Source organism: Coenobita brevimanus, chromosome 65 (assembly GCF_032717465.1).
Source record: "Coenobita brevimanus isolate Jiangsu-jjx chromosome 65, ASM3271746v2, whole genome shotgun sequence".
Classification (NCBI taxonomy): Eukaryota; Metazoa; Arthropoda; class Malacostraca; order Decapoda; family Coenobitidae; genus Coenobita; species Coenobita brevimanus.
Genome location: NC_137018.1, coordinates 30,386,305 through 30,411,743, shown reverse-complemented (window position 1 = coordinate 30,411,743; position 25,439 = coordinate 30,386,305). Strand labels below are relative to the sequence as shown.

Sequence of the window (25,439 nt, the reverse complement as noted above, 5' to 3'; positions counted from 1 at the left end):
TCAAAAATGGCTTTCAGTTTTTGGCTATTTTCTTGAAAACTACAAATTGTATCAACATCGGATTTGTCTCTTTAGAAAGCTGATGAAATTCTCTATCAAAACTTCTAATAACATTTTCCTGTATGATGGAAAACATTCGAATAGTGATGTTGGGAAGCGAACATGATGTAGCGAAATGTTTATTCACAGCCGCCTAATGTTGTTTTATTTGTGTTTTCCTGTTTTTTTGTGGCGCTTATCAGCAAGAACAAACATCGACGAATAAGATGACATAGGTTTCATGGCAGTATAATGGTGTTTGGGTGGCGAAAATAAGGAGAGAATACGTGTTATTTGCCGCGCGTGGGCAGCCGGGCTGGGTGGCTTTCACAGAAAAAATCGTGAGCCAGAAAACTTACTGAAACTTTCCGTGCGCAAGAGGGTTAACAGTTTCCCATGCATCCCTCCAAAGGTCTTCAGCTTCCATAGCATTCTCCTATAGGGCACCCTGTCAAATGCTTTCTTGAGATCAGGGTAGACACAATCTGCCCATCCCTCCCTCTCTTGTATGACATCTATTACCCTACTGTAGAAACTTAATAGATTTGTAACAAATGATCTTCCTTCCCTAAAACCAAATTGTCTTGGTGTTATCACTTCATTTTCTTCTAAATGCTTTATCCATCTTTTTCTAATAATTTTCTCAGATTTTACAAACACTACTAGTAAGTGATTCAGGTCTATAATTGAGTGGATCTTCCCTATCTCTTCCCTTGAAGATTGGCACAATACTTGCTCTTTTCCAATCTTTAGGTAACTGTCCATTTTCCAACAAAGTCTTGATGATGATATAAACAGGCCACACTGACTGGTCTGCACATTCCTTCAGGATCCATCCAGCCACACCATCTGGACCCATTGCTTTTCCACATCCAAATCCTTCATCAGTTGTAGCCCCTCATTCACATCACCTGTAATTTCTGCCATTCTCATCATCCTCGGTTCCATTTCAGATTCCCTAAATTCCTCTTCCAGCACATAAACTGACTGCAACTTGTTGTTCATTATTTTGCACAATTCTTCTTCTCTTTCGAAAGTTTCATCTCCATCCCTCAATCGTATTATACTGTCCTCAACTTTCATTTTACCATTTACAGACCTATAAAATAGTTTTGGCTCTTTTTTAGTTACAGTATCTTTTTCATATTTCTTCTTCTTCTGCACCCTTACATATTCATTTCTTACCTGCTTGTACTCCTCCCAAGCCCTTTCGCTAAACCTACTTCTCACTTTATTCCATGCTCATTTTCTTGCTTCATGTCCCATTCTACATCTGTTGTTAAACCATTCTTTCTTCCACTCCATAGCTGCAGAAAATTTTGGGACATATTTACTAACTCCTGTTTTATATACTTCTATCAAAAACTCATGTTTCTTATCAACATCTGTGATCATATTTGTTTTACTCGTTTCATTTTTAAAGGCTCCAACATGCTTGCATGTGTCAGCCTTGGTCACCTAATGGCGGCTGTCCACGCTGCACGATCCATTGCAGCCTCCCTGTTCAGTCCCTTAACCCTAAGGTCACACTTAATGACCTCGTCCCATGTCTTTCTCGGTCTACCCCTCATAACCCCACCCCCAATATTAACACTTCTCACCTTCCTCACCCAATTATCATCCCCCATCCTCTCCACATGTCCAAACCACCTCAGTCTACCTCTCCTCATCACAACACCAATACACTCCAGTCCCATCCTACCTCTCAACTCTTCCATTGTAAACCCAGCCCCTCCAGGCCTTGGACGCAGGGACGCACTGCACATCCACCTAATCATTGTCATTTCTGTACGTCTGAGCCGGCGAATGTCTTCCTCCTTCACTGCCCAGGTCTCACTGCCATACAGCATTACACTCCTAACACATGCTGCATACAAAGACCCCTTAGCACGTATGGAGAGTCCTCTCAATGTCAGGAGAGGCAAGAGCTCCCTGAACTTCTTCCAACCACTCCTCACCCTAGCCACAGAGCTAGCTCCAGCCCCACCTCCAGCACACAACATGTCTCCCAAAATAACAAAACTCTTCCACACACTCAAGAGATTCACCAGCAAGTTCAATCCTTTCACGTCTGACGATCTCCACCTGCTCACCCCGGCACGCCGTACACATAAAATCAGCATTATCTCGCAGTCTGCCTCTGATACCACTACATTTCCAGTCTACATATTGGAAATAGTTCCTCAGGGAAACACAGTCTACCTTCTCATAAATGTATCTATTTTCTCTATGTTTTTCATCTCTTTCTCCTTCCCTTACTCCCGCCACTTCCATCTCAGTAACCAGGTGATCAGTTTTACCAAAGGGATATTGGTAGGTTATTTTCCTCAGATCATTTGGGTCCTTTGTGAATACTAAGTCGAGCCTTGATGGTTCGTAGTCACCCCTAATTCTTGTACAGTATTTTCTTTAATTAACTGGGTTAACATGTTTTCCATCACCAGTTCCATTAATTTATTTCCCCATGATTCCTCATTGTTCCCAGCATCCGTACTTTCCCAATCAACTTCTCTACAGTTAAAATCTCCCATTATTATTATTCTGTTTCTTTGTCCAGTTAAAATCTTTAGTTCATAATCTTTTTTTGAGGCATATAAAATACTATTACCTCTATTTTTTCTCCAAAATTGTCCTCTGTTTCAGTTCCCAAAAGTTCAGCCATGGTATTTTCAATTTCTGTATTTTTTGCTCTTAGGTCATTATGGATTAAAATCATCATACCTTCCCCCAAACTTGCTTTCTCTATGCTTCCTCCAAATATTATAATTGTTTCATCCAAATAATTTTGTATTAACATCTCAGGGCAATTTTTGTTTATATAGTCTCCAATTTCCCTTTTCTTAGATATTAACCCATCTACATTACTATACATGGTACTTAGATTTACTGCACTGGTTTTATCTTTACTCGTTCTTCTCTTTTTCGTATTCATATCCATCCCCCTTGTTTCCTTCACTTTTAGTTCATCACGCAGCACTTCCTTACTGTCATATCCAGCACTCTCCAAAAAAAAGTTTTACATTCTTCCTCTGTCCTCCTGTCATTTTTTCCTTGTTCCTTCAAAGATTTTAACACTTCTCTTTCTTCTTCATTCAAATTTTTTTCTTACTATAATATTTTCCATCGCTGGCTCATTACTTAGTTTCCAGGTCACTTTAAGTATATCGTTTACTACACTTGCTGAAGACAACTTAACTCTCATTGGTCTTGCTTCCCCTTTGTTATATGACCCTATCCTCCTTACTTCCTCAGTTTATTTTTCCCACTTGTTTCCTTCGGAATCGATCTTGCCCAGTATTTTTCTCACTTGATTCAAGTCTCTCGAGTCTCACAGATCTAACCTTTTCTTCCTCCACCTTGTTTCCAAATATTACCATGCATCTATTCCATTTTACAGTTTCTCTCACAATTTTCTCTTTTTTCTTCAATATTTTCACTACATTTTCTTCCATTTTTTTCTTGTTCATTTCTCTTTCATCCTGAATGATTTCTCTTAAGATGACCACTTCTTTCTGTTCTTCTTCCATATGTTCCCACTTTGCCTTTTGCTCTTCTAACACACTACTCACCTTCTCCGTTTTGTTACTGCTGTCTTCTAGTTTTCTCCTTAATTCGATATTTTCTCTTTTCAAATTCTCGATCTCCTGGTTCGCCATTTCATTGCCATGTATCAGACTCTTTACAGTGTTTTCGGTATTTTCAGGCATGTTTCGTGATACTAGATCCTCCACTTTCATTTCTTTTTTTTCTTTCTTTTTTTTTTTTAATGTGAGGAAGAAGGAACCAAAGGTCACGAGCCCACAATAACTGTTCCCTCCAAGAGAAAAACAAAATACACGAGAGAGCCAAATTCAAGACCTGATCATTTCGAGATGCCTGGACACACTGTGTTTGAGAGACGAGATCATAGGAAGCAGGTAATACAAACAGAGGGAGACAGTTCCAGAGTTGCCCTGTTGCATAAATGAAGGACTGGGTGTAACGGTTAACTCTTCTATTAGAGAGTTGAACAAAAAAGGGATGAGAGTTTGCTGCTAAACGGGTGCTACACGCCCGTCTTAGAGGTGGAGGAATGCATGCAGACAGTTCAGAGGAGCAGTGACCATTGAAGTAGCGATAGAAAAGAGATAAAGAGGCAACAGTGCGGCGAAGAGACAAAGGTTGAAGGGAGTCAGTAAGAGGAGGAGAGTTAATGAGACGAAAAGCATTTGACTCCACCCTATTGAGAAGAACTGTATGTGGGGAGCCTCCCCACACATGAGAGCTGTACTCCACACAGGGGTGGATAAAGCCCATGTATAGAGTCATCAATTGTGCAGGGGTAAAGAAGGAACGGAGTCGGCTTAGCACGTCTGATCTCTTGGAAGCAGATTTTACAAGAGATGTAATATGATCTTTCCAAGATAAGTCCCGAGTAAATGTTCACCACCACCTTTGGCTCTCCTCTCCTTTCACTGATCCACCTGGTGAACAAGCCTACATCTTTTCTATCCTTAATGACCTAGAGCAGCTTGTACAGCACCCTACCCATATCCCAGACCGCCTTGGAGAGAGCTCCAACATACTTGACCTTTGCCTTACAACTAATCCTTCTTCTTACACTGTTAATAATTTTTCTCCGTTGGGCTCCTCCGATCACAACCTTATCACCTTAACCTGTCCTATCACTCCGGTATGGCCTGTGACCCTCCAGGGAATGTCGTCTGTGACATTTTGAAGCCGCGGATATTGAGGCCCTCAGGTAGTATTTCTTTGATTTTCCCTGGAATGATTATTGCTTCCATGGCCGGAAGCCATCTGAGTGTGCCTTGCGCATTACGGAGGTTATTTTCTCAGGCATGGAAGCATTCATTCCTTTCTCGTATCTTTTGACTGACGCAAGAAAGCCTTGGTTTAATCACACTTGTTCTAATGATGTCCGCAACAAGGAGAGGGCCTACAAAAGGTACCGGAGCCAACCCACCCCTGAATCACATCTTTTATATGTTTCTTCCTGGAATCGTGCTAAGTCTGTTCTTCACTCTGCTAAAAATAATTTCATCCGTACTAAATGCTCTCAACTCTCCAACTCGAATTCTTCCCGCTCCTTCTGGCACCTTGCCAAAAACCTTTCTAACATCTTTACCTCATCATCCGTCCCTCCTCTTTTCTACTCTGATGGTTCTGTAGCTATTTCTTCTACTGATAAAGCAGATCTTTTCGCACAGACTTTCTCCTCCAATTCCACATTAGACGATTCCGGTGCTGTTCTTCCATCACTTCCCCCCTCTGACTTCCTCATGGCTGACATTAAAATTTCTTCACCTGATGTATTTTCTGCCATCACAGGCCTCAATACTAACAAGGCATATGGGCCTGATGGAGTCCCTCCTGTTGTTCTCATGAACTGTGCTTCTGTGCTTATACCCTGCCTAGGCAAACTCTTTTGTCTTTCTGTGTCAACTTGTACCTTTCCTTCTTGCTGGAAGTTTGCTCTCATTCAGCCAGTCCCAAAGAAAGGTGACCACTCCCAACCTTCCAACTATCGTCCAATTGCTTTAACGTCCTGTATTTCAAAAGTTTTCGAGTCAATTCTCAATAAAAAATTTTTAAGGCATCTTTCCTATCACAACCTTCTTTCTGATCGTCAGTATGGGTTCCGTCAGGGACGCTCCACTGGCGATCTTCTCACCTACCTTTCCGACTCCTGGTCATCCTCCTTTCGGGACTTTGACTAAAGCTTTGCTATTGCACTTGACATCTCAAAGGCTTTCGGTCGAGTCTTGCATAAATCTGTAATTTCCAAACTGCCCTCTTACGGTTTCTATCCTTCTTTCTGTGCCTTCATTGCTAGCTTCCTTTCTGGTCGTTCTATAGCCGCTGTTGTAGATGACCATCCTTCTTCTCCTAGATCTATTAACAGTGGTGTTCCTTAGGGCTCTGTCCTATCACCAACTCTCTTCCTTTTATTCATCAATGACCTTCTGAGCTGTACATCTAACCCTATCCACTCATACGCTGATGACTCCACCCTTCACCTTTCCATTCGGTTCCTGCAACGCCCATCTCAGCAGTTACTTCAACAAACAAGGGATGAGGCTATGGCACACCTAATGTCTGACTTGGCTTGTATCTCTGACTTGGGTAAAAATAATCTGGTTGTTTTTAATGCATCTAAGACTCAGTTCTTACACCTATCAGCCTAACAGAATATTCCACAGGTATACCCACTAATGTTTGATAATATTTGGCTTAATCCTTTATCATCCTTGAACATGCTTGAGGTTTCATTTACTAGGGACTTATCTTGGAAAGATCATATTCCATTGCTTGTAAAATCTGCTTCCAAGAGATTAGGTGTGCTAAGCCGACTCCGTTCTTTCTTTACCCCTGCACAATTATTAACTCTATACATGGGTTTTATCCGCCCCTGTGTGGTACAACTCTCATGTGTGGGGAGGCTCCCCACATACAGCTCTTCTCAATAGGGTGGAGTCAAAGGCTTTTCATCTCATTAACACTCCTCCTCTTACTGACTCCCTTCAACCACTGTCTCTTCGCCGCACTGTTGCATCTTTATCTCTTTTCTATCACTACTTTAATGGTCACTGCTCCTCTGAACTGTCTGCATGCATTCCTCCACCTCTACGTCGGTCGTTAGCACCCGTCTAGCAGCAAACTCCCATCCCTTTTCTGTCCAACTCTCTAATGGAAAAGTTAACTGTTACTCCCAGTCCTTCATTTATTCAACAGGTCAACTCTGGAACTGTCTTCCTCTGTCTGTATTTCCTGCTTCCTATGATCTCCAGTCTTTCAAACACAGTGTGTCCAGGCATTTCAAAATGATCGGATCATGAATTTGGCTCTCTATTGTATTTTGTTTTTCTCTTGGAGGGAACTGTTATTGCAGGCTCATGGCCTTTGGTTCCTTCTTCCTTGCATAAAAAAAAAAAGAAAATGAGACCCCAAGCATGTTCAAGGATGATGCAGGATTAAGCTGAATATTATTAAACATTAGTGGGTATACCTGTGGAAGATTTTGTGGGGTTGATAGGTGTAAGAACTGAGTCTTTGATGCTTTAAAAGCAACCAGATTATTTTTACCTCAGTCAGAGATGCGAGCCAAGTCAGACATTATGTGTGCCATGGCCTCATCCCTTGTTGTTGAAGTAACTGCTGAAATGGGCATTGCGGGAACCGAATGGTAAGGTGAAGGGTGGAGTCATCAGTGTATGAGTGGATAGGGTTAGATGTACGGCTTAGAAGGTCATTGATTAATAAAAGGAAGAGAGTTGGTGATAGGATTAGATTACTAACTCTCAAAATCAACATCTTGACTAAATCCATCACATATGTTTCACTGTCAAATCCTGGAAATTCAGGTCCCTCGATGTTTACATTGTCTTCCATGTTTGTGGTTTGTTACAGTACTAAACAGCTATTACCGAGATTCCAGTAAACATTCATGTGCACTCACTGACAATAGCTCTTAAATTTTTGGTAGACTATATTAACTTACAATACTTTAAACTTTAGACAAGACCAAAGGAGGTAGGACAAACACAATTCCTGAGAACTGCGTAAGGTTTGCTGCTGTGGTTGAGAGATGGTTGAGACACGTCCGTTCGCTCTGGCTGGTCCGCTGTGTGAGTGTGTGAGTATGTGTGTGTGTGTGTGTGTGTATGTGTGTGTATTTACCTAATTGTGATATACAGGAAATGAGCTACGCTCGTGGGGTCCCATCTTTGTTTCTCAATAAACCAAATTTTGCTTTAAACTCATTTAACTTTTTAGACTGGATGATCTCTTTGTCCAGGCTATTCCGCAGGTCTGTGCATCTATAAGGAAAACTATATTTCTTGATATCCTTCAAGCAGCTTAGCTTCTTCAGTTTCATTCCGTGTCCTCTTGTTACTCTTTTATCCCATACAAACAGATCTTCTCTGTCAATTTTATTTACTCCCATCATGGTTCTGAACACTGCAAACATGTCACCCCACTCTCTCCTTTCCTCTAAGGAAAGCAAATCCAGGTTTTCCAGTCTCTCTCTGTACGACAGATCTGCCAGACTGGGGACCATCTTGGTTGCTGTTCTTTGTATTCTCTCAATCTTGTTTATATCTTGCTTTTTGTGTGGGGACCACACTACTGCCACATATTCTAACCTGGGGCGAATCATGACCACTAACAATTTTTTCATCATCTCCTCATCCATGTAATGAAATGCTACTCTTATGTTAGTTAAGAGTTTATACGTTTCTCTAACTATCTTGTTAATATGTTTTTCAGGTGACATACTATCCTGGACCAGCACTCCCAAATCTTTCTCTTCTCTTGCTATTGTGATTGGTTCATTACCCTTCAAATACTTCACTGATGGCCTCTTGGTACTTTTACCCATTTCCAATATTTTACATTTCTTTACATTTAATTTTTTTTCCCACATCTGGCTCCAATCGTGTGTGTGTGTATGTGTGTGTGTGTGTGTGTGTGTGTGTGTGTGTGTGTGTGTGTGTGTGTGTGTGTATTTACCTAGTTGTGATATACAAGAAATGAGCTACACTCGTGGAGTCCCGTCTCTTTTTCTCATTGAGTCAAATTTTGTTTTGAACTCGTTTAAGTTTTTAGATTGGACGATCTCTTTGTCCAGGCTGTTCCACAGGTCTGTGCATCTATATGGAAAGCTATATTTCTTGATATCCTTCAAACAACTTGGCTTTTTCAGTTTCATTCCATGTCCTCTTGTTACTCTCCCATCCCATAGAAACAGATCATTTTTATCAGTTTTAACTAGTCCCATCATGGCCCTGAACCCTGCAATCATGTCACCCCTCTCTCTCCTTTCTTCTAGAGAAGGCAGATCCAGCTTTTCCAGCCTCTCTCCGTAAGACAGATCTGCCAGACTGGGGACCTTCTTGGTTGCTGCTCTTTGTATTCTCTCGATCTTATTTTTGTGTTTCTTTTTGTGTGGGGACCACACTACTGCAACATATTCCAACCTGGGGTGGATCATGGCCACTATCAATTTTTTCATCATTTCCTCGTCCATGTAATGGAATGCCACTCGTATGTTAGTCAAGAGATTGTATGTTTCTCTAACTATCTTGTTCATGTGTTTTTCTGGTGACAAACTATCCTGGACCAGCACTCCCAAATCTTTCTCTTCTCTCACTTTTTTGAGTGGTTCATTACCCATCATGTAATTCGGTGATGGCCTCTTGGCATTCTTACCCATTTCCAGTATTTTACATTTTTTTGCGTTAAACTTCATTTCCCACATCTGGCTCCAATTTTGGATCCTAATCAGATCTTCCTGCAGCATTTTACAGTCTTCCTCAACTTCTACTTTCCTCAAGATCTTTGCATCATCAGGAAACAGACTTGCATAACTGTTCATTCCATCTACCATATCTTTTACATAAATCAGGAACATTACTGGCGCTAACACCAAGCCCTGTGGGACTCCACTTGTTACTTCCCTCCATTCAGCATCTTGTCCTTTATCACTGTCCTCATTTGTCTGTCTCTCAAGAAGTCCCTCATCCATTCCAGGACAATTCCCTTCAGTCCTCCTATGTGTTCCAATTTCCACATTAGTCGCTTGTGGGGTACTTATCAAAGGCTTTCTCTAAACCTAGATACACACAGTCCACCCAGCTGTCTCTCACCTGTAGCATGTCAATCGCTGTAGAGTAAAAGCTCAACAAGGTGGAAACACATGACCTTCCACTTCTGAATCCAAACTGGCTCTCAGCCAATATGTTCATCTCCTCCAGATATTTTATCCATCTGTCTTTCAGAATTCTCTCACACACTTTTGCAACTACACTGGTCAGGGACACTGGTCTATAATTCAGGGGTTCTTCTTTGTTTTCTCCCTAATAAATTGGTACCACATTGGCCCTCTTCCATTCCCGAGGCACTTTCCCTTCTTCTAGAGAACACACAATTAAATCGTGAATCTTATCTGCCAGTTGTTCTGTGCATTCTTTCAATACCAAGGTAGAGATTCCATCTGATCCTGGGGCTTTCCTTATAACTTCATTTTCCAGTAATTTATACACTTCGTGCACTTCCACTTGTGTGTATTTTATCACTACATTTCTAGTCACACCCTCCCCCTCCACAAAATCCCCTTCTTTAGTGAAAACCGAGTGGAAACATTGTTCATTATTTCAGCTTGCATTGCCACATCTTTGTAGACCTGCCCTTCTACTTTCATTTGCCATAACAAATCTATAAAACAGTTTGGGTTCTTCCTTCCATTTGTCAATTATACCTTTTTCAAAGTTCCTTTTTCCTCTCTGCGTATTCTTGTACAGTATATTCATTTCTAGTTCTTTTATTGTGTGTGTGTGTTGGGGGGGGTTGTGTGGCATATTTGTTGTCTCTCCTGCTTGGGCTATGTTTGCATTGAGTCAGTCAATGCACACAACATATTTCTCCATGAACACTCGGTGCACTATATACTGTACGTATATTTCACACTAAACCATACTCAATATATATCATTGTGTGAGAATGGTATAATACCTTTTCACAGAAAAGTATGTGGTTGTGTGGTGTATTTGTTGTCTCTCCTTGCGTTATGCTTGCGCAAAGTCAGTCGGTGTGTGCAATACATTTCTCCATGATCACGCACTGCACTATATACGTATATTTCACACTAAACCATATGCAGTACAGTATATCACTGTCTGAGAATGGTACAATACGTTTTCATTGAAAAGTATGTGGTGTATTTGTTGTCTCTCATCCTTGCGCTATGTTTATGCTAAGTAAGTCAATGCACACAATATATTACTCCACGAACACGCGCTGCAGTATATACATATATTTCATACTAAACAATGTGCAGTATAGCACTATCACAGTGATTCCATCCCAACCTCTATCATTCCCTTCCCTACTCTACGGCGTATGTGATGCCTGTTCCCTTTTACGACTACAGCATATCTCTATGGCGTACGTAACGCCTGCCAAGGTAGGTCAATTATTTCACTAATCCAGGCACTATATGTTTCACACAATATAAGCATTGGCTTCACCATATAGGTAAAATGCTTACATCATTTGAGGCAGGGTGAAGCAGAGTGGCAAGCCCCGTTATAGCAAACACGACTCCTGCCTCTAGGCCTAACAGCAGATAAAGGGCCCCAATGCTTTACGAACAATATATGTATGTTCCATAGACACAATCACTTCACAGTATAGTCACAAACACTATACAATAACAATATTTCAATCGTGGCATCTGCCTTAGGCAGGACGGGGAAAATAGAGAGGTTTAAAGGGACGACGGATGGAGCGCTACCATTCAGCCCAGCTGGTGGTGAGATACTGCGGATTACTGATGCTCACTGTCCCATGTCCGACCCTATAGGGTTGCCAAATATTTACTTTGGATACCAGACTGGTCTGCTGGGACGCACCAAAATTTGATATGATTTGGCCAAAAACTTAATTTTTGGCAAATTTTTTTCTGCTTTGGGAATCGATTCACGTCTCTGTGCACATACCAGGAAACACCCAAAGAACATAAATCGCGTCTTCGTGCCCAGGAGGGTTAAGTTGTTGGATTCAAGATGTTTAACTATGTCTATCTATAGCCCAGTGCCCTAATCCCGCATAGGGTGGCCACAGACAAAATGCCTCCAGGTCGCTCTGTCACCCACCATTTGACTGCCCTCCCCCCAACTCACTCCCCCCTCCCTCATATACCTCTCATCTCCATCCCTCCACCTCATCCTTGGTCTTCCCCTCCCTTTCCCTCCCTCCACTTCACCTACATACACCCTCTTAGTCAGTCTTACATTCTCCATTTAACTATGTGCATATTAGTTAAAATTTCAAATACTTTACCGAGAAAGATGTGACAGATATTGGTCTGTAATCAGAGGGGTCAGAGGAACTTCCTTTCTTTGGAAGTTGCTAGTGATATTGTCAAAGTCCTTGTTAGTGCAGCCATTATGATCGGATCTTGAATTTGGCTCTCTCATGCATTTTGTTTTTCTCTTGGAAGGAACAGTTTTGCGGGCTCGTGGCCTTTGGCTCCTTCTTCCTCACATAAATAAAAAAAAAGCATCTGGCATAGATGTTGCAGCTCTCGGTTTATAGACTGCGATGAGGAGCATACTGAATGACCTGTTTAATACGCTCAGATGACACCTCTCTTGTAGTTCTGAGCACATTCACCTCTGCCATTCATACAATTTTCTGTGTTCATTGGCTTACAATGGACATCAGTAGTGAAACTGTCATTCATGCTGTCTACCAACACATCCAGAAAAGGAGTTTACCATTGTTGGAGGTAGGGGGGGTTTTCAAGAATACTCCTCCAGTATTCCTGCTTGTCGTACGAGGCGACTAAAAGGATTGGCAGAGGGTTAGTGCCCCTCCCTGGAAAACAGCTAACTAGAAAAACAAACAAGAAGCCTCGGACAAGGACTGACTAAAAGATGATGACCAAGGACTGGGCAATGGACATGGTACGGATCGCAACATGGAATGTAAGGGGTGCGAATGATGAGGTGAAAGAGAGAGAGATTGTCCAGGTGCTTGAGGGTGCAAAAGTGGATGTATGTGGAGTAACTGAAACTAAATGGAAAGGAGAGCGTATGAGAGAATGGGAGTATGGATGGGGTATATGTGCAGGAGTAGGTGAGAATGAGAGGGCAAAAGAAGGCTTGTGTACTGTTGTGAGTAAAAGATGGAAGAAGAACATAAGAGAGTATGGATCACTTGGGTCAAGGATTGTGTGAGTGAGATTGAAAGTTGGAATACAAATGTGGGCGATTGTGTGCGTGTATGCGCCAACGCAAGATCGTGCAAGCAGAGTGAGAGAAGAGTTCTGGACAAATGTGGAAGTGTGCATGGAAAAGTTTGGAAGGAATGAGAGAGTGTTTTTGATCGGTGATATGAATGGTAAAGTAGGGAATGTGAAGGTGGATGGAATAGTTGGTGAGTGGGGTGTGCCTGCTGACATAGATGAGAATGGCAGTGCTTTAGTGGACACTTGTGCTGGGAGGGGGTTCGTGATAACCAATACCCTCTTCATGCACAAAATGATCCACAGGTATACATGGCGAGTGATGAGAAGAGTGGATTGTGAACTGAATGAAAGGAAGGCAATGATTGATTATGTGTGTGTGGATGAAAGGATGGGAAGATGCGTATTGGATGCAAGAGCTTATAGAGGTTGGGGGAGTGGACTTTCTGACCACTACTTGGTGGTGGCCAGTATCAAGATCCAAGCAACATGGAGATATAGAAGAAGGGAAGGATGGGAAGGAGTAGTTGCAAGGAGATTGGCAAGGTTACAAGAGGATGAGAAAGAGGCAGAATATAAGAGAGAAGTAGTGGAACGATTGGGTAAATGTGAATTGGAGCAGATGGGGGACGTGGAAGGTCTGTGCAGGATATTTACAGAAGAAATATGTGCAACATGTGATGTGGTGTGTGGGGTGAAGAGAAGACAAAGGGGGGTGCAAGGAACAGTGTGGTGGGATTACGAGGTGACACAGGCTGTGGCACAAAAGAAGAAAGCATACAATGAATGGATGAGAAATAGGGGCGTGGAAGAAGTTGAGAGGCGGAAGAGAGAGTTATATGTAGAAAGGAAGACAGAGGTGAAAAGATTAGTAAGAGAGAGTAAGAAGAGAGTGGATGAGGAATTTGGAAGGAATTTGAGTGTAAAGTGGAGGGACTGTAAGAAAATGTTCTGGAAAGAGGTGAAGAGAGTAAGACAGGGTGGCAGTGAAGTTAGCACGGGAGTGAAAGATAAAAATGGTAGATTATTAGTGGAGAAGGGAGAAAAAGTGAGCAGGTGGAGAGAACACTTAAGGAACTGTTGAACATAGAGGATGGAAAGAATGCGAGTATAAGTGGCTGGGGAATGGCTGGGAGAAGGAGGGAGGTGAGAGAACAGGAAGAAATCAGTAGGATAGAAGTTGTGGAAGCAATGAAGAAAGTCAAATTGGGGAAAGCCCCAGGAATTGATGGAGTGTGTGGTGAAATGCTGAAGCATGGTGGAGAGACAGTAGTAGAATGGATGTGGAAGATGTGCAGATTGGCCTGGGAGGAAGGTAGAGTCCCGGAGGATTGGAAGTCAGGTATAATTATTCCCTTGTACAAAGGAAAAGGGGAAAAAGAAGTGTGTGGTCATCATAGGGGCATTTGTCTTCATAGTGTAATAGGAAAAGTGTTTGGTAGGATACTTATTGACAGAGTCAGGGAAAGAACAGAGGAATTAGTTGGAGAAGAATAGGGAGGCTTTAGGAAGGGGAGAGGTTGTGTTGATCAGTTATTCATTCTTAGATCTTTAGTGGAAAAGTTGCTAGAGAAGGGAAAGAGGTTGTATGCAGCTTTCATGTATTTGGAGAAAGCATATGACAGGGTGGGTAGACAAGGATTGTGGAAAGTTTTAAGAATATATGGAGTAGATGGGAAGTTGTTGAATGCTGTGAAGAGTATGTATGATGATGGTAAGGCTGCAGTGCGTATGGATGGTGAACTGAGTGAATTTTTCTCTTTGAAGGTTCGGTTGAAACAGGGATGTGTTATGTCTTCATGGTTGTTCAATCTGTACATGGATGGGGTAATTAAAGATGTACAAGGTAGGGCAGTGGATGTTGGAGTGGCCTTGGTTAGAGAGGGTAGTGTTTGGAAACTCCCTGTACTGTTGTTTGCAGATGATACTGTGTTGTTGAGCGAAGATGAAGGGGAGCTGCAAGGCTTGGTGGATAAGTTTGGGAGTGTGTGTAAGAAACGGAATCTAAAGGAGAATGCAGGGAAGAGTAAAGTGATGGTCTTTGAGAGAGGTGAAGTCAGTGAATGTACAGTGAGGTTGGATGGTGAGGAAATGGAGAATGTGAGTACGTTTAAGTACTTGGGTAGTGTGATGAGTAAGGATGGAAGATTGGAGGGTGAAGTGCTTGCAAGGGTACAACAAGGAAGAAAGGTTGGTGGTTCCTTGAAGGCAGTGATAAGAAACAGGGAAGTGAGCATGGAAGTGAAAAAGTTACTACATGGCAGTATTGTGATACCAACTTTTAACGTATGGATGTGAAGCTTGGACGTTGTTGGAAGGACACAAGTCAAGAGTGAGGGCAGTGGAAATGAGTTATTTAAGATGAGCCTGTGGAGTCACATTGAGAGACAGACTGACAAATGAGGCTATAAAGGAGCATTGTGGTGTGGATGTGGATGTGATAGGAAGCATTAGGAGGAACGTACTGAGGTGGTTTGGCCATGGTGAGAGGATGGAGGGTGAGAGACTGACGAGGAGAGTGTATGTGAGTGAGGTGGAGGGGGGGAGAGGGAGGGGGAGACCGAGGATGAGATGGAGGGTTGGGGTGGAGAAGTATATGAGAGAGGGGGGTGTGGGTTGGGAGCAGGGTAGTGAAATGGTGGGGGACAGGATGACGTGGAGGCGATTTGTTTGTAACCACCCCGTACGGGATTGAGGCGTCTGGCAATAGATAGATAGATAGATAGATAGTTAAGCTTTAGTGTGAACCGAAAGCCATATATTTCATCTAGGCATGTTTTTAGTTGCTCAAGTCGATCTTGATTTTCTGCACACACGTATACACTATATCATCAGTGTACTTGCAGTAGATTTGAGGTTTACCATCTTGGTGTTCAAATTCCAGGTGCTATACACAAGACACGATGGCTTGTGCAAAGAGCACTCCTAGCGGAGACCCTATGGTGACACCATCCTTCTGAATAGTTTTTCTTCTGAACACCTGAATGGCACTTCTGTTTTGCAATTTTCCCATGATGCATCTTGGTATCTCTGGTGAAGGTAGCTCGCAATGTTGGTAGATGTAGTCCAGAATTATATTAATTGTCCTCTGTACTGGGACATTGATGAATAAGCTGTCTACATCCAGTGAGGGAATAATGCTATTTGGTCTGTTCATCCTCAAAATGTCCATGAACTCTCTGTTGAATGCATTGAGTAAGTTGTAAAGCATAATTATTATCTCTGCAGTGCTGTAATACATACATATATATATATATATATATATATATATATATATATATATCAATTAATCTAACTATCTATCTATCTATCTATATATATATATCAATTAATCTAACTATCTATCTATCTATCTATATATATATATATATATATATATATTGGTGGTAGGTGGTGGCAGTCATCGTCCACTCACTTGATGTAGTGCTGCCTACTTCTTCTAGCCTTTATCATTCTTTTTCTGTGCCTGCCCTCTCTCTTCGCATTTCTCCCATCTTTCCTGTCACTTCTTATTGCTTTTCTTTCCTTTATAGGTTGCTTTACATTGAGTGACAACCCAAATGGTTTCCTGTAAGCCAAGAAACCATTTACAACACTGGTTGGTAACCATATAACTAAACCATACGTGCTCCCTACGTGTCATCAAGTGGGTTGGTGGAGGGTTAGTGCCCCTCCCCGCAAAACAAATAACTCAAAATCAAATGGCCACCCCTTCTGGGATTATGGCGTCTGGCAATAGATAGACAGATAGATAGATATATCTATCTATCTATCTATCTATATATATATATAGTAAAGGCATGTTTATATTTAATAAGTTGCATTATTTATCGTCATCATCATCCAGACCTCCATTCCCACCTTCGGCAGGGAGAGGAGTAGCAATGTCCAGATTGCCCAAGTTTGCCTAGTCCTAAGGGCCATGCTTCCATTCACTCATCATTCAGTTCCCCAGAATCCTGACTCTATCTTATATGCCAAAAAACTTTCACCACATTCTGTAGCTTCACATAAACATATCTGATAGAGTCAGTCCAAACGCTCTCATGTTAAGAAGGGGTGCCAAATCCTTGATCATGCACTTCTCACAACATTCATCCAGCCATCTCAGTCTCTTGTCAATCCCCTAATCTCACTGACTTCCATACCTCTCTTCCTCACAAACTCATCCACCATATCTCTCCACCTTCTCCTTGGCCTACCTTTCCTCCTCCCTCCAAATTCATCCAAATACAGTATACGTTTTTCACCATTCTGTTGTTATCAGTTCTCTCCACATGACCATACCATCACTGTACACTCTCTTTGATTCTGGTGTCCACAGACTTCCTCACTCTGCATCTTTCACAAATCACATTATTTCATATCCTATCCACTCTCTGAACTCCACATACTGTACGTTCCTCAGTAGTCCCATCTCGACTTCTCTCTCTCTTGACTTTTCATTTTCATGCTACACCATAGTCTCACATCCGTATGTTAAAGTTGGCTTTAGCACTCTTTCATGTAAGCCTTGTGCAGCTGTAACACTCAAGCCTTTGTTTCTTATCAAGGCTTTCATTGCACGAGCTACTTTCCCTCCTTGTGTCACTTTACTTTCCATTCTTTTGCACATTTTCCTCTCTTTTTTATCACTGTACCCAGGTATTTGAACTCGTTCACCATTCTGTCTATCTATCTATTTCCAGACGCCATAATCCCATAAGGGATGGCCATTTGACTTTGTTATTTGTTTTACGGGGAGGGGCACTAACCCTCCACCAACCCACATGTTGACATGTAGGGACCACGTATGGTTTGGTTATATGGTTACCACCCAGCATTGTAAATGGTTTCTTGGCTTACAGGAAACCATTTGGCTTGTCACTCAATGTAAAGCCACATGGAAAGAAAAGCAATAAGAAGTGACAGGAAAGATGGGAGAAATAGGAAGAGAGGAGGGCAGGCACAAAAAAAAATAATGATAAAGACTAAGAAAGAAGTAGGCAGCACTACATCAAGTGAGTGGATGATGGTCGCACCATTACTTGTAACATTAATATTAATATTATTAATATTTATAATATTGATATTTTTTGTAGTTGTTGCAACAGTAGTGTTAATTCATTGATTTATATTGCACCCCTCAGATCTGTGGCTCCCTTAGCATTAGCTTACCTTGCCTAATTGTAGCACAGGCCCTGTCTACAGGTGATCCTTCTTAGCTGAGAAGAGATCTTTTGAAATGGAGTGGTTAGACTTATTTTTCATTAGCATTAATGAATTATGAGTTACTGTGTTATAAAAGTATTACAGTAAAACCCTGATATAATGGACTTCAATAGATTGGAATTCGCTTTTATCAGAATCAAGGAACTGCCAGACTAAATTCCTATGTACGGAAAAGTCCACTAATGCCAGAAGCAACTCAAACTGCCTGACTACTTCAGTTTTGTTCACTACTATAAGATAAATTTAAGACATGTTTATCAGTGTACAGTACAATATTATTATATATATTATACCATTTGATTAATGTAGTGAAGTTATAACACAGTACAGTAGCGCAGTGGTAGTCAAAACAGTTTAAAAACTGTTCGTGCGATCCGGACTAGTGTCCAATATATTGGAAAAAGTCCTGGTTAGCAAGGGGAAGTCCAGATGTCTCCTTTATTGGAATTTTGCATTTTTTGGAATGGCTTGGGCCCCAATTACAGTCAAGTTGCCTATGGCGCAGACTTCTATGCCTCGGTTTTCTATGGCACGGCAAGGTGCCAGACCTCCCAAAAAACGAACCATGCGCATAAACAACCTATGGCGCAGGCGCGGCAAGGTTTGAAACATGCGGTCAGATTCCCCTGGCAGTGCACTTCCCTGTTTGTAAACAAAGAAGATGGTGACCACTTCAGCTACATACTACAGGTGCTTCAACTGTGGACTTTTTTCTCTCTTTTGAGGTTAAACTTCACTAAATTCATTGTGTTAAGTAATGAAACATTAAAGATTCTTTCGGTATTGTGCCTAGTTTATAGATTTGTTCTTAAAACTGCTATGAACGGGTTAGTGACGAAGCACCTATCTCAGAGCTAAAACAAAGTATAATGCCTCCCATCATCATCATGTGTTAAATGTGAGTTTTGTTGTCACTTGAGCATACAAACTTTATCAAATAAACTTCTTCAATCAGTGCCTGACCAGGCAGCCTCTGTCATCTTTAATGTTTTGGAACAGTCAGCTGATCTGTGTCTACTTGGCCAAGCTTATTTTTGCTCGATCTGCAACGCGTGGTATTGCCCAAGTAGACACAAGGCTGATCACCCTCCCGTTTTTTGTGCCTGTTGTTACGTGTAATATATGCATTGACTGATTGCTTGATTGTGAACTTGTGTAAAGTGGGGAAAAGTGGGGTGAATAGGGGGACTTTGGACGAACGTCCAGAACCAAATTCCATTTTTCCCGTTCCTCTCCTCTATCCTTCTTTCCTTCTATCCTCTTTTGTCTTTCTTTCCTTCAGTCTTTCCTCGTCCTTCTGCCTACGGGTGACTTTACACTCCCTCTTCCGTCTTTCTTTCCTTCATTTTTTCCTCTTCTTTCTGTCTGTGGGTGACTCTACACTGAGTGCCAAGCCAAATGGTTTCCTGTACACTAGGAAACCATTTACTATACTGGGTGGTAACCATATAAACAAATTTTGGCACCTGGTGGTTTAGTGGGTAATTAATATGCTTCAGTCAGATTGAGCCAGTGAAGGTTTATATCCGAGGGGTGGTTGGGGTTTATTGCTCACGTAATGCCACTCAGGGATGAGTGAGGCTGGTCACTCTCATCTTAAATGTCAGGACCAACTGCCTAGCCCCAGGCTCTTACGCTCCTCATGGGGCAACGTAGGATTGGTTGATGGATGGATGGATTTAGTTATTTGTATGGCATGATTTTCTATGGCACGGGCGTGGTCCAGAACCAATCAGCCTCACATTAGGCGAATTGACTGTGGTCTGTTATAGTGAGGTCTGTATATAATAATGGTTATAATAATACTGGGAGGAGTATTTAGATAGATGTCATTATTTATGATAGATATTATCATTCCACAGGCACATTCTCTACCTACATTTTGCAAACTTCCACACCTATACCCATGTGTGAAGAAAGTAATGTTCAGTGGCCCGATGATTATTTACCCTTCCGAATCCATAAAACATTAGTTAAATGTGTATCATAGAGCTGCCCACCATTGTCAGGCGTGTACAAACATGTCACTGCGGTATATACATACAGCACTTTTGTGCCACAGCCTGTCTCACCTCTTCATTCCACCATACTGTTCCTTGCACCCCCTTTTGTCTTCTCTTCACCCCACACACCACATCACATGCTGCACATATTTCCTCTGTGAATATCTGGCACACACCTTCCATGTCCCCCGTCTGCTCTAGTTCACATTTACCCAATTGTTCCTCCACTTCTCTCTTATATTCTGCCTTTTTCTGATCCTCTTGTAACCTTTCCACTCTCCTTACATCTACTCCTTCCTTCTGTCCTTCTGTTCTTCTATTTCTCCATTTTACTTGGACTTTGATTCTGACCCCCACCAAGTGGTGGTCAGAAAGTCCACTACCCCAACCTCTGTATGCTCTTGCATCTATTACACATCTTTGCATCCTTTCATCCACACACACAAAATCAATCATTGCCTTCCTTTCATTCAGTTCACCATCCACCCTTCTCATCACTCGCCATGTATACCTGTGGATCATTTTGTGCCTGAAGAGGGTATTGGCTATCACCAACCCCCTCCTGGCACAAATGTCCACTAAAGCACTGCCATTCTCATCTATGTCAGCAGGCACACCCCACTCACCAACTACTCCATCCACCTTCTCATTCCCTACTTTACCATTCATATCACCGATCAAAAACACTCAATCATTCCTTTCAAACTTTTCCATGCACACTTCCACATTTGTCCAGAACTCTTCTCTCACTCTGCTCGCACACTTTCTCATTCCTTTCAAGCTTTTCCATGCACACTTCCACATTTGTCCAGAACTCTTCTCTCACTCTGCTTGCATGATCTTCCGTTGGCACATACACGCACACAATCGCCCACATTTGTAGTCCAACTTTCAGTCTTACCCACATGATCCTTGAACCAGCTGATCCATACTCTCTTATATTCTCCTTCCATATGTTACTCACAACAATACACACTCCTTCTTTTGCCCTCTCATTGTCACCTACTCCTGCACATATTCCCCATCCATACTCCCATTCTCTCACACACTCGCCTCACCATTTAGTTTCAGTCCTCAAACATCCACTTTCGCACCCTGAAGCACCTGGACAATCTCTTTCACCTCATCATTTGCACCCCTTACATTCCAGATGTCACTGATTGCATTGCACAGTTGACCCTGGTGCAGTGTGGTGCGGTGAGGAGCTGTCCGTTCTCCCCTTTGGTGCTAAGATGCGAATGAATGTGTTTGAATGGATGAGTAAATGGGGAGTGTGTCGTCCTGTCTCGGCTACCTCCCTTTCCTTGTGGGAAGCAGCCTAGATATATAGATAGATAGACCACCTACCACAAGCATGATAGGTAATATGAAGCATGCAGGTGTGGATGGTTATGCCTGTTGGGTGGATTTATGATTACTGTACAGGAGTTTGAATGGTGAGCAGATGATATTGTAGCTTATTAATTAGGCATAATGTCGATAGTTCTCCTTCCATTAGTTTTTTCTTGCTCTCTGGACCATACCTCACCAGATCCTTAGTTGGAAAAAGAGGTTGAGATGATGATGATTCTTTTTCTCATGACCTAAGGGCTATGCACAGATGTGGACAACTGTGAATAATCCATTGACCTTAGATTTCACTAAACTGAACAATACCAACTGCAGATTTACTCAATAAATTTTGATTGCATCACTAGTAGTGAAAGCGTTGCTTTAGATACAATAGTTTTATGTCCAGATGATTTGATTAAACTAAGGAAAGATTTTAAATGGTAGAGAGTAGCTGTATCTCTCATTAACTTCTTCAGTAAGAGAGGTCTTTCTTAATTTGAATCAGATCGAGTTTGGAGGCAGCAAATATAAAAGAAAAGAAAAAAAATTGGATTAAAGGATTAAGGCGGATTCACACTGGATACTATGCGAGCTGTGCTATGGCCACACGCTAGCAATGCTTGCTATTTGACTGTTTACACTTGAAGCCATGCTGGCTAGCTACGTCGCAGACATTACAAGAGATACTGGTCATGGTCAGTTGTTTTTGACAATTGGTTCGTTGCAGCTATGGAGGAGAGTACGAAGTGGTTCTGTGAGGAGGAGGAGGAGCTATTATTCCTTAATTTAGCCCTTTCTGTCAAAAGGAAAAGGAAACTGGTACACGAGACTAATGTGAAAAGACAGAAGTTTGGGGAATTCTATCATCTAATTCATGTCATATAAGCATGGATATTTCCGTACTTCTTCAATAAGTTGCTTCATTGCGTCCTGCAGCAGCCGTCTGTCCATACTGTACTCATCCGAGGGGCAGGCAGACTGAGTGGCTGAGACTGTCGTGGGGGGCTGGGCTGGAGTCGGCACGGCCGCTAGTGCGCATTTGTGATGGAAGCTATGGCAGGGAATATTGCCAGAGGAGTGATCTTCAGAGCTATGCCCGCGATATTGCAAGCATTGCTTACATAGCATCGCATCCAGTCTAGACAACCCTGATGAAAATAACACAAGCAGTTTCACAACCACGTTGCTAGTGTAGTTAGCTTAGCTAGTATATCATCCAGTGTGAATCCGCCTTTAAGGCTTTGGTAGGATATTTCATAGCTAAACACTGTTATGTGGTGTGAGTCTGAATAAATTACCCATGTGGACCAACATCCTCCTCTAAGTTGCCTTATCAGTCGTGCAGTTACTTTTGACTGTGTTCTTAACCCCTTCAGTCCAGTGATGCATTTTATATTTTAGTTTTGCTATCCCAATTAACTCTTTCACTGCCATAGATCTGCATAAAGAGTATTGAAATTATATTGACCTGGCAGTAATGAAGGAGAATGTACATCATTGGACTGAAGTGGTTGAAACTTTAATTGCAAAGGGGGAAGGCAAGCCCCTAATTTCTGGTGACAGTTCTTAAGCATTTGTTGAAGATAGAATTTGCCTGGTTTCACTATATCATGCATAACTGCACTTGTAACTTGGGATGCAGGCTAATGATATATAAATACCATAGCATTCGATAAATGTCCATAAAAATCATGGACCACTTCTTCCCTTGTACAATACTTATTTTCAATTTATGGCTGTTAGAAACTATTGCCCCAGTATGTTGTATCTTTTACTTTACCATTACCCAGTATACTGTCCTGTCCATAAAATTTTACATCCCAGCTGAGCCCTTCATGCAATCCCTTCAGTACTGTGATGACTTGCTATTTTGGTGTTACTGCCACCAGAGAATTCTGGGAAGATTAATACGGTACACAGTTGCAGACCCCTTGAATCAGGGAGGTCCTTCTGATTTGCATAAAATTCTCTCTTGTTAACAAGAATGAATTTGATTAGACATTATCTAAGTAAAGGGATTAAATAAGCTGTTCCAGTGATGTAAACCATCCCACCTTCTCTCTTTCAAGATGGATAGTGACATCCAGACCTACACATACGAGAGGACTTTAATGATGGAACAGAGAACGCAGATGTTGAAGGAGCTCAGACTTAACCGCAAGGAGAAACTCAATATTGTAAGTATTCTCTTTTATCATTTTTGCCTCTTTTTTTCAGTGTTCTTGGTCTCCACTGTTTGATTATGCATTTTGTTCGTTTATCCAGTGTGTCAGAGTAGTGAGTGGATAAGCCCTTTACATGGGTTTGACTGAGACAGATTTGTTTTTCATAATAATCATCCATCCTCTTATGTTTAATGTTCCTCCTTTCCTCACATCCCAGGTCTTTATCATTCTATTCCTTTTCCTGTGGTTTTCAGTTTCCATTTCTATATCTTAATCCATTCCAGAATCTTAATTCATTTGTATTCAATCTCTGTCATTCTCAAGTCCTAGGTTCTGGGTTCTGTCTACTACTTATCCATTCTAACTCCTGTATAGTGTTTCAAGCTTCTTTCATCCCACAGCATCCTCATGCTATGCTCTTTAAGTAGCTCAAAATTTTTCACGTCAAGCCCTCTCCACCACTCTTCGGATAATTGAGCTTGAACTGTGGATGTCATCAGAACCCATGGATCAGTGGTGTTTTGTTCTTCACCCCCCACATTTGTCTATAGCTCTGGCTTTCCATTTACATCACATTCCGTCTTAAACATCTGGTGTTTAGGGATAACTGTGTGACAGTATTCACAGTATTTTTATGTGAGCACATTATATGTGATTTGATGTTAATATCATATTGTCATTGCACTGGCATACACAGATGGTTATATATTTATTTATTTATTTATGTTTTAGTACAGTACACATTCCTGTTGTTAATTGTTCACTGTCTATATTGTAGTAGAGTAACTGGTACGGTACTATTAGATGGATGAGAATGTAGATGTCATATAGATGACTAAGGTGTGTTTTGTTGATTCTCATTATGATAACAGGTCATGTGATTATAGTTTCCATCTGGTATTTACAGTGAGTTGTATTTGATGATGCAGTTGTAATGATTTTTTAAAATGTATTCCTTGTTGTGATTGTTGAAACAGTTTAATTCACATAACATTAAACCAAGCTTTATTTGTTGCTTAAGGCTAAAGTATTACATTAGATTTTTTGAATATACTATACTGTATCAAAAATAGGTTCATGAAAGTTTTCCTGCAATTTGCAGTACAGTGGAAATATATTACAGTACTTTGATGTTTAAGCAAGGCCCTTATTTTTCTCCATTTACTTACCTTATTCTTTCTTTCTCTCCCTTTCTCCCTCCTCCTCTCTGATATTCACCACCTCCCACCACTCCTCCTCTCACCTCCTCTCTCCTCTCGCTGCTGCCCATCATAGTCGGAGCTAGGCTTTGAAGCGGCCAATATTGAGGACAAGCTGCCCCTGGTGTGTTCCTCTATTTTATCTCTTTATTATATACATAAAGTATACACATCCATGTCTTCTATAATTGATTTGTATCACCCTTCCTCGTCTGAAATTCTAGAGGAAATTGTATTGCAGCCAGGTCTGTTAGCGCATGCCACCATAGGGATATAAATTGCATGCTTTTTTTATTATTTCTTTCTGGTTTTCATAGCCAGCTCAGTTCAGTCTATTTTGTTGTGTAAGATTATGTTTTACTTCTGTTCATGAGTTTTGATGCTACCTTGTTGACCTGCAGATGACTATTCTCTAGACTCTCTCCAGCAGTGTCCACCCATTTTCTAAACAACAAATAGGAGCGGGGAATGCTTGATTCCTTCTAATAATTGGCATATTGTATAGTGTAGTGATTGTTGAGGAGTACAGATTCTCTCTGTGCTGGATAAATACTACTTTTTATGTCCTTTAAACTGTCATTATACAGTACCTTGAAGAAGACATGTGTTGAGCATTGTTTTGTACGGATGAAGTTTCAAGTTGATTTACCTTGCAGTGGCATGGGTATAGGCAAAAACTTAAACTGTGGTTGTGAAGTTAGTAGGAGGTCATTGTCTTTTCTTAATGTTTTCATAGATTATT

At 41.4% G+C, this 25,439-nt stretch overlaps 1 protein-coding gene across 3 annotated transcripts in view; it reads left to right on the top strand.

Annotated features, from left to right (window-relative positions):
- The window catches only part of kcc (solute carrier family 12 member kcc), a 1,104,173-nt gene that overhangs the window by 970,776 nt on the left and 107,958 nt on the right, over window positions 1-25,439 (top strand). For 2 of the 3 annotated variants that reach the window (XM_080276408.1, XM_080276406.1), the window contains 2 exons: window positions 23,403-23,510; window positions 24,774-24,821. In XM_080276408.1, coding sequence (XP_080132534.1) covers window positions 23,403-23,510; window positions 24,774-24,821 — 156 coding nt within the window. The remainder of the gene's footprint in view (window positions 1-23,402; window positions 23,511-24,773; window positions 24,822-25,439) is intronic. The other variant, XM_080276407.1, reaches the window with a different exon arrangement.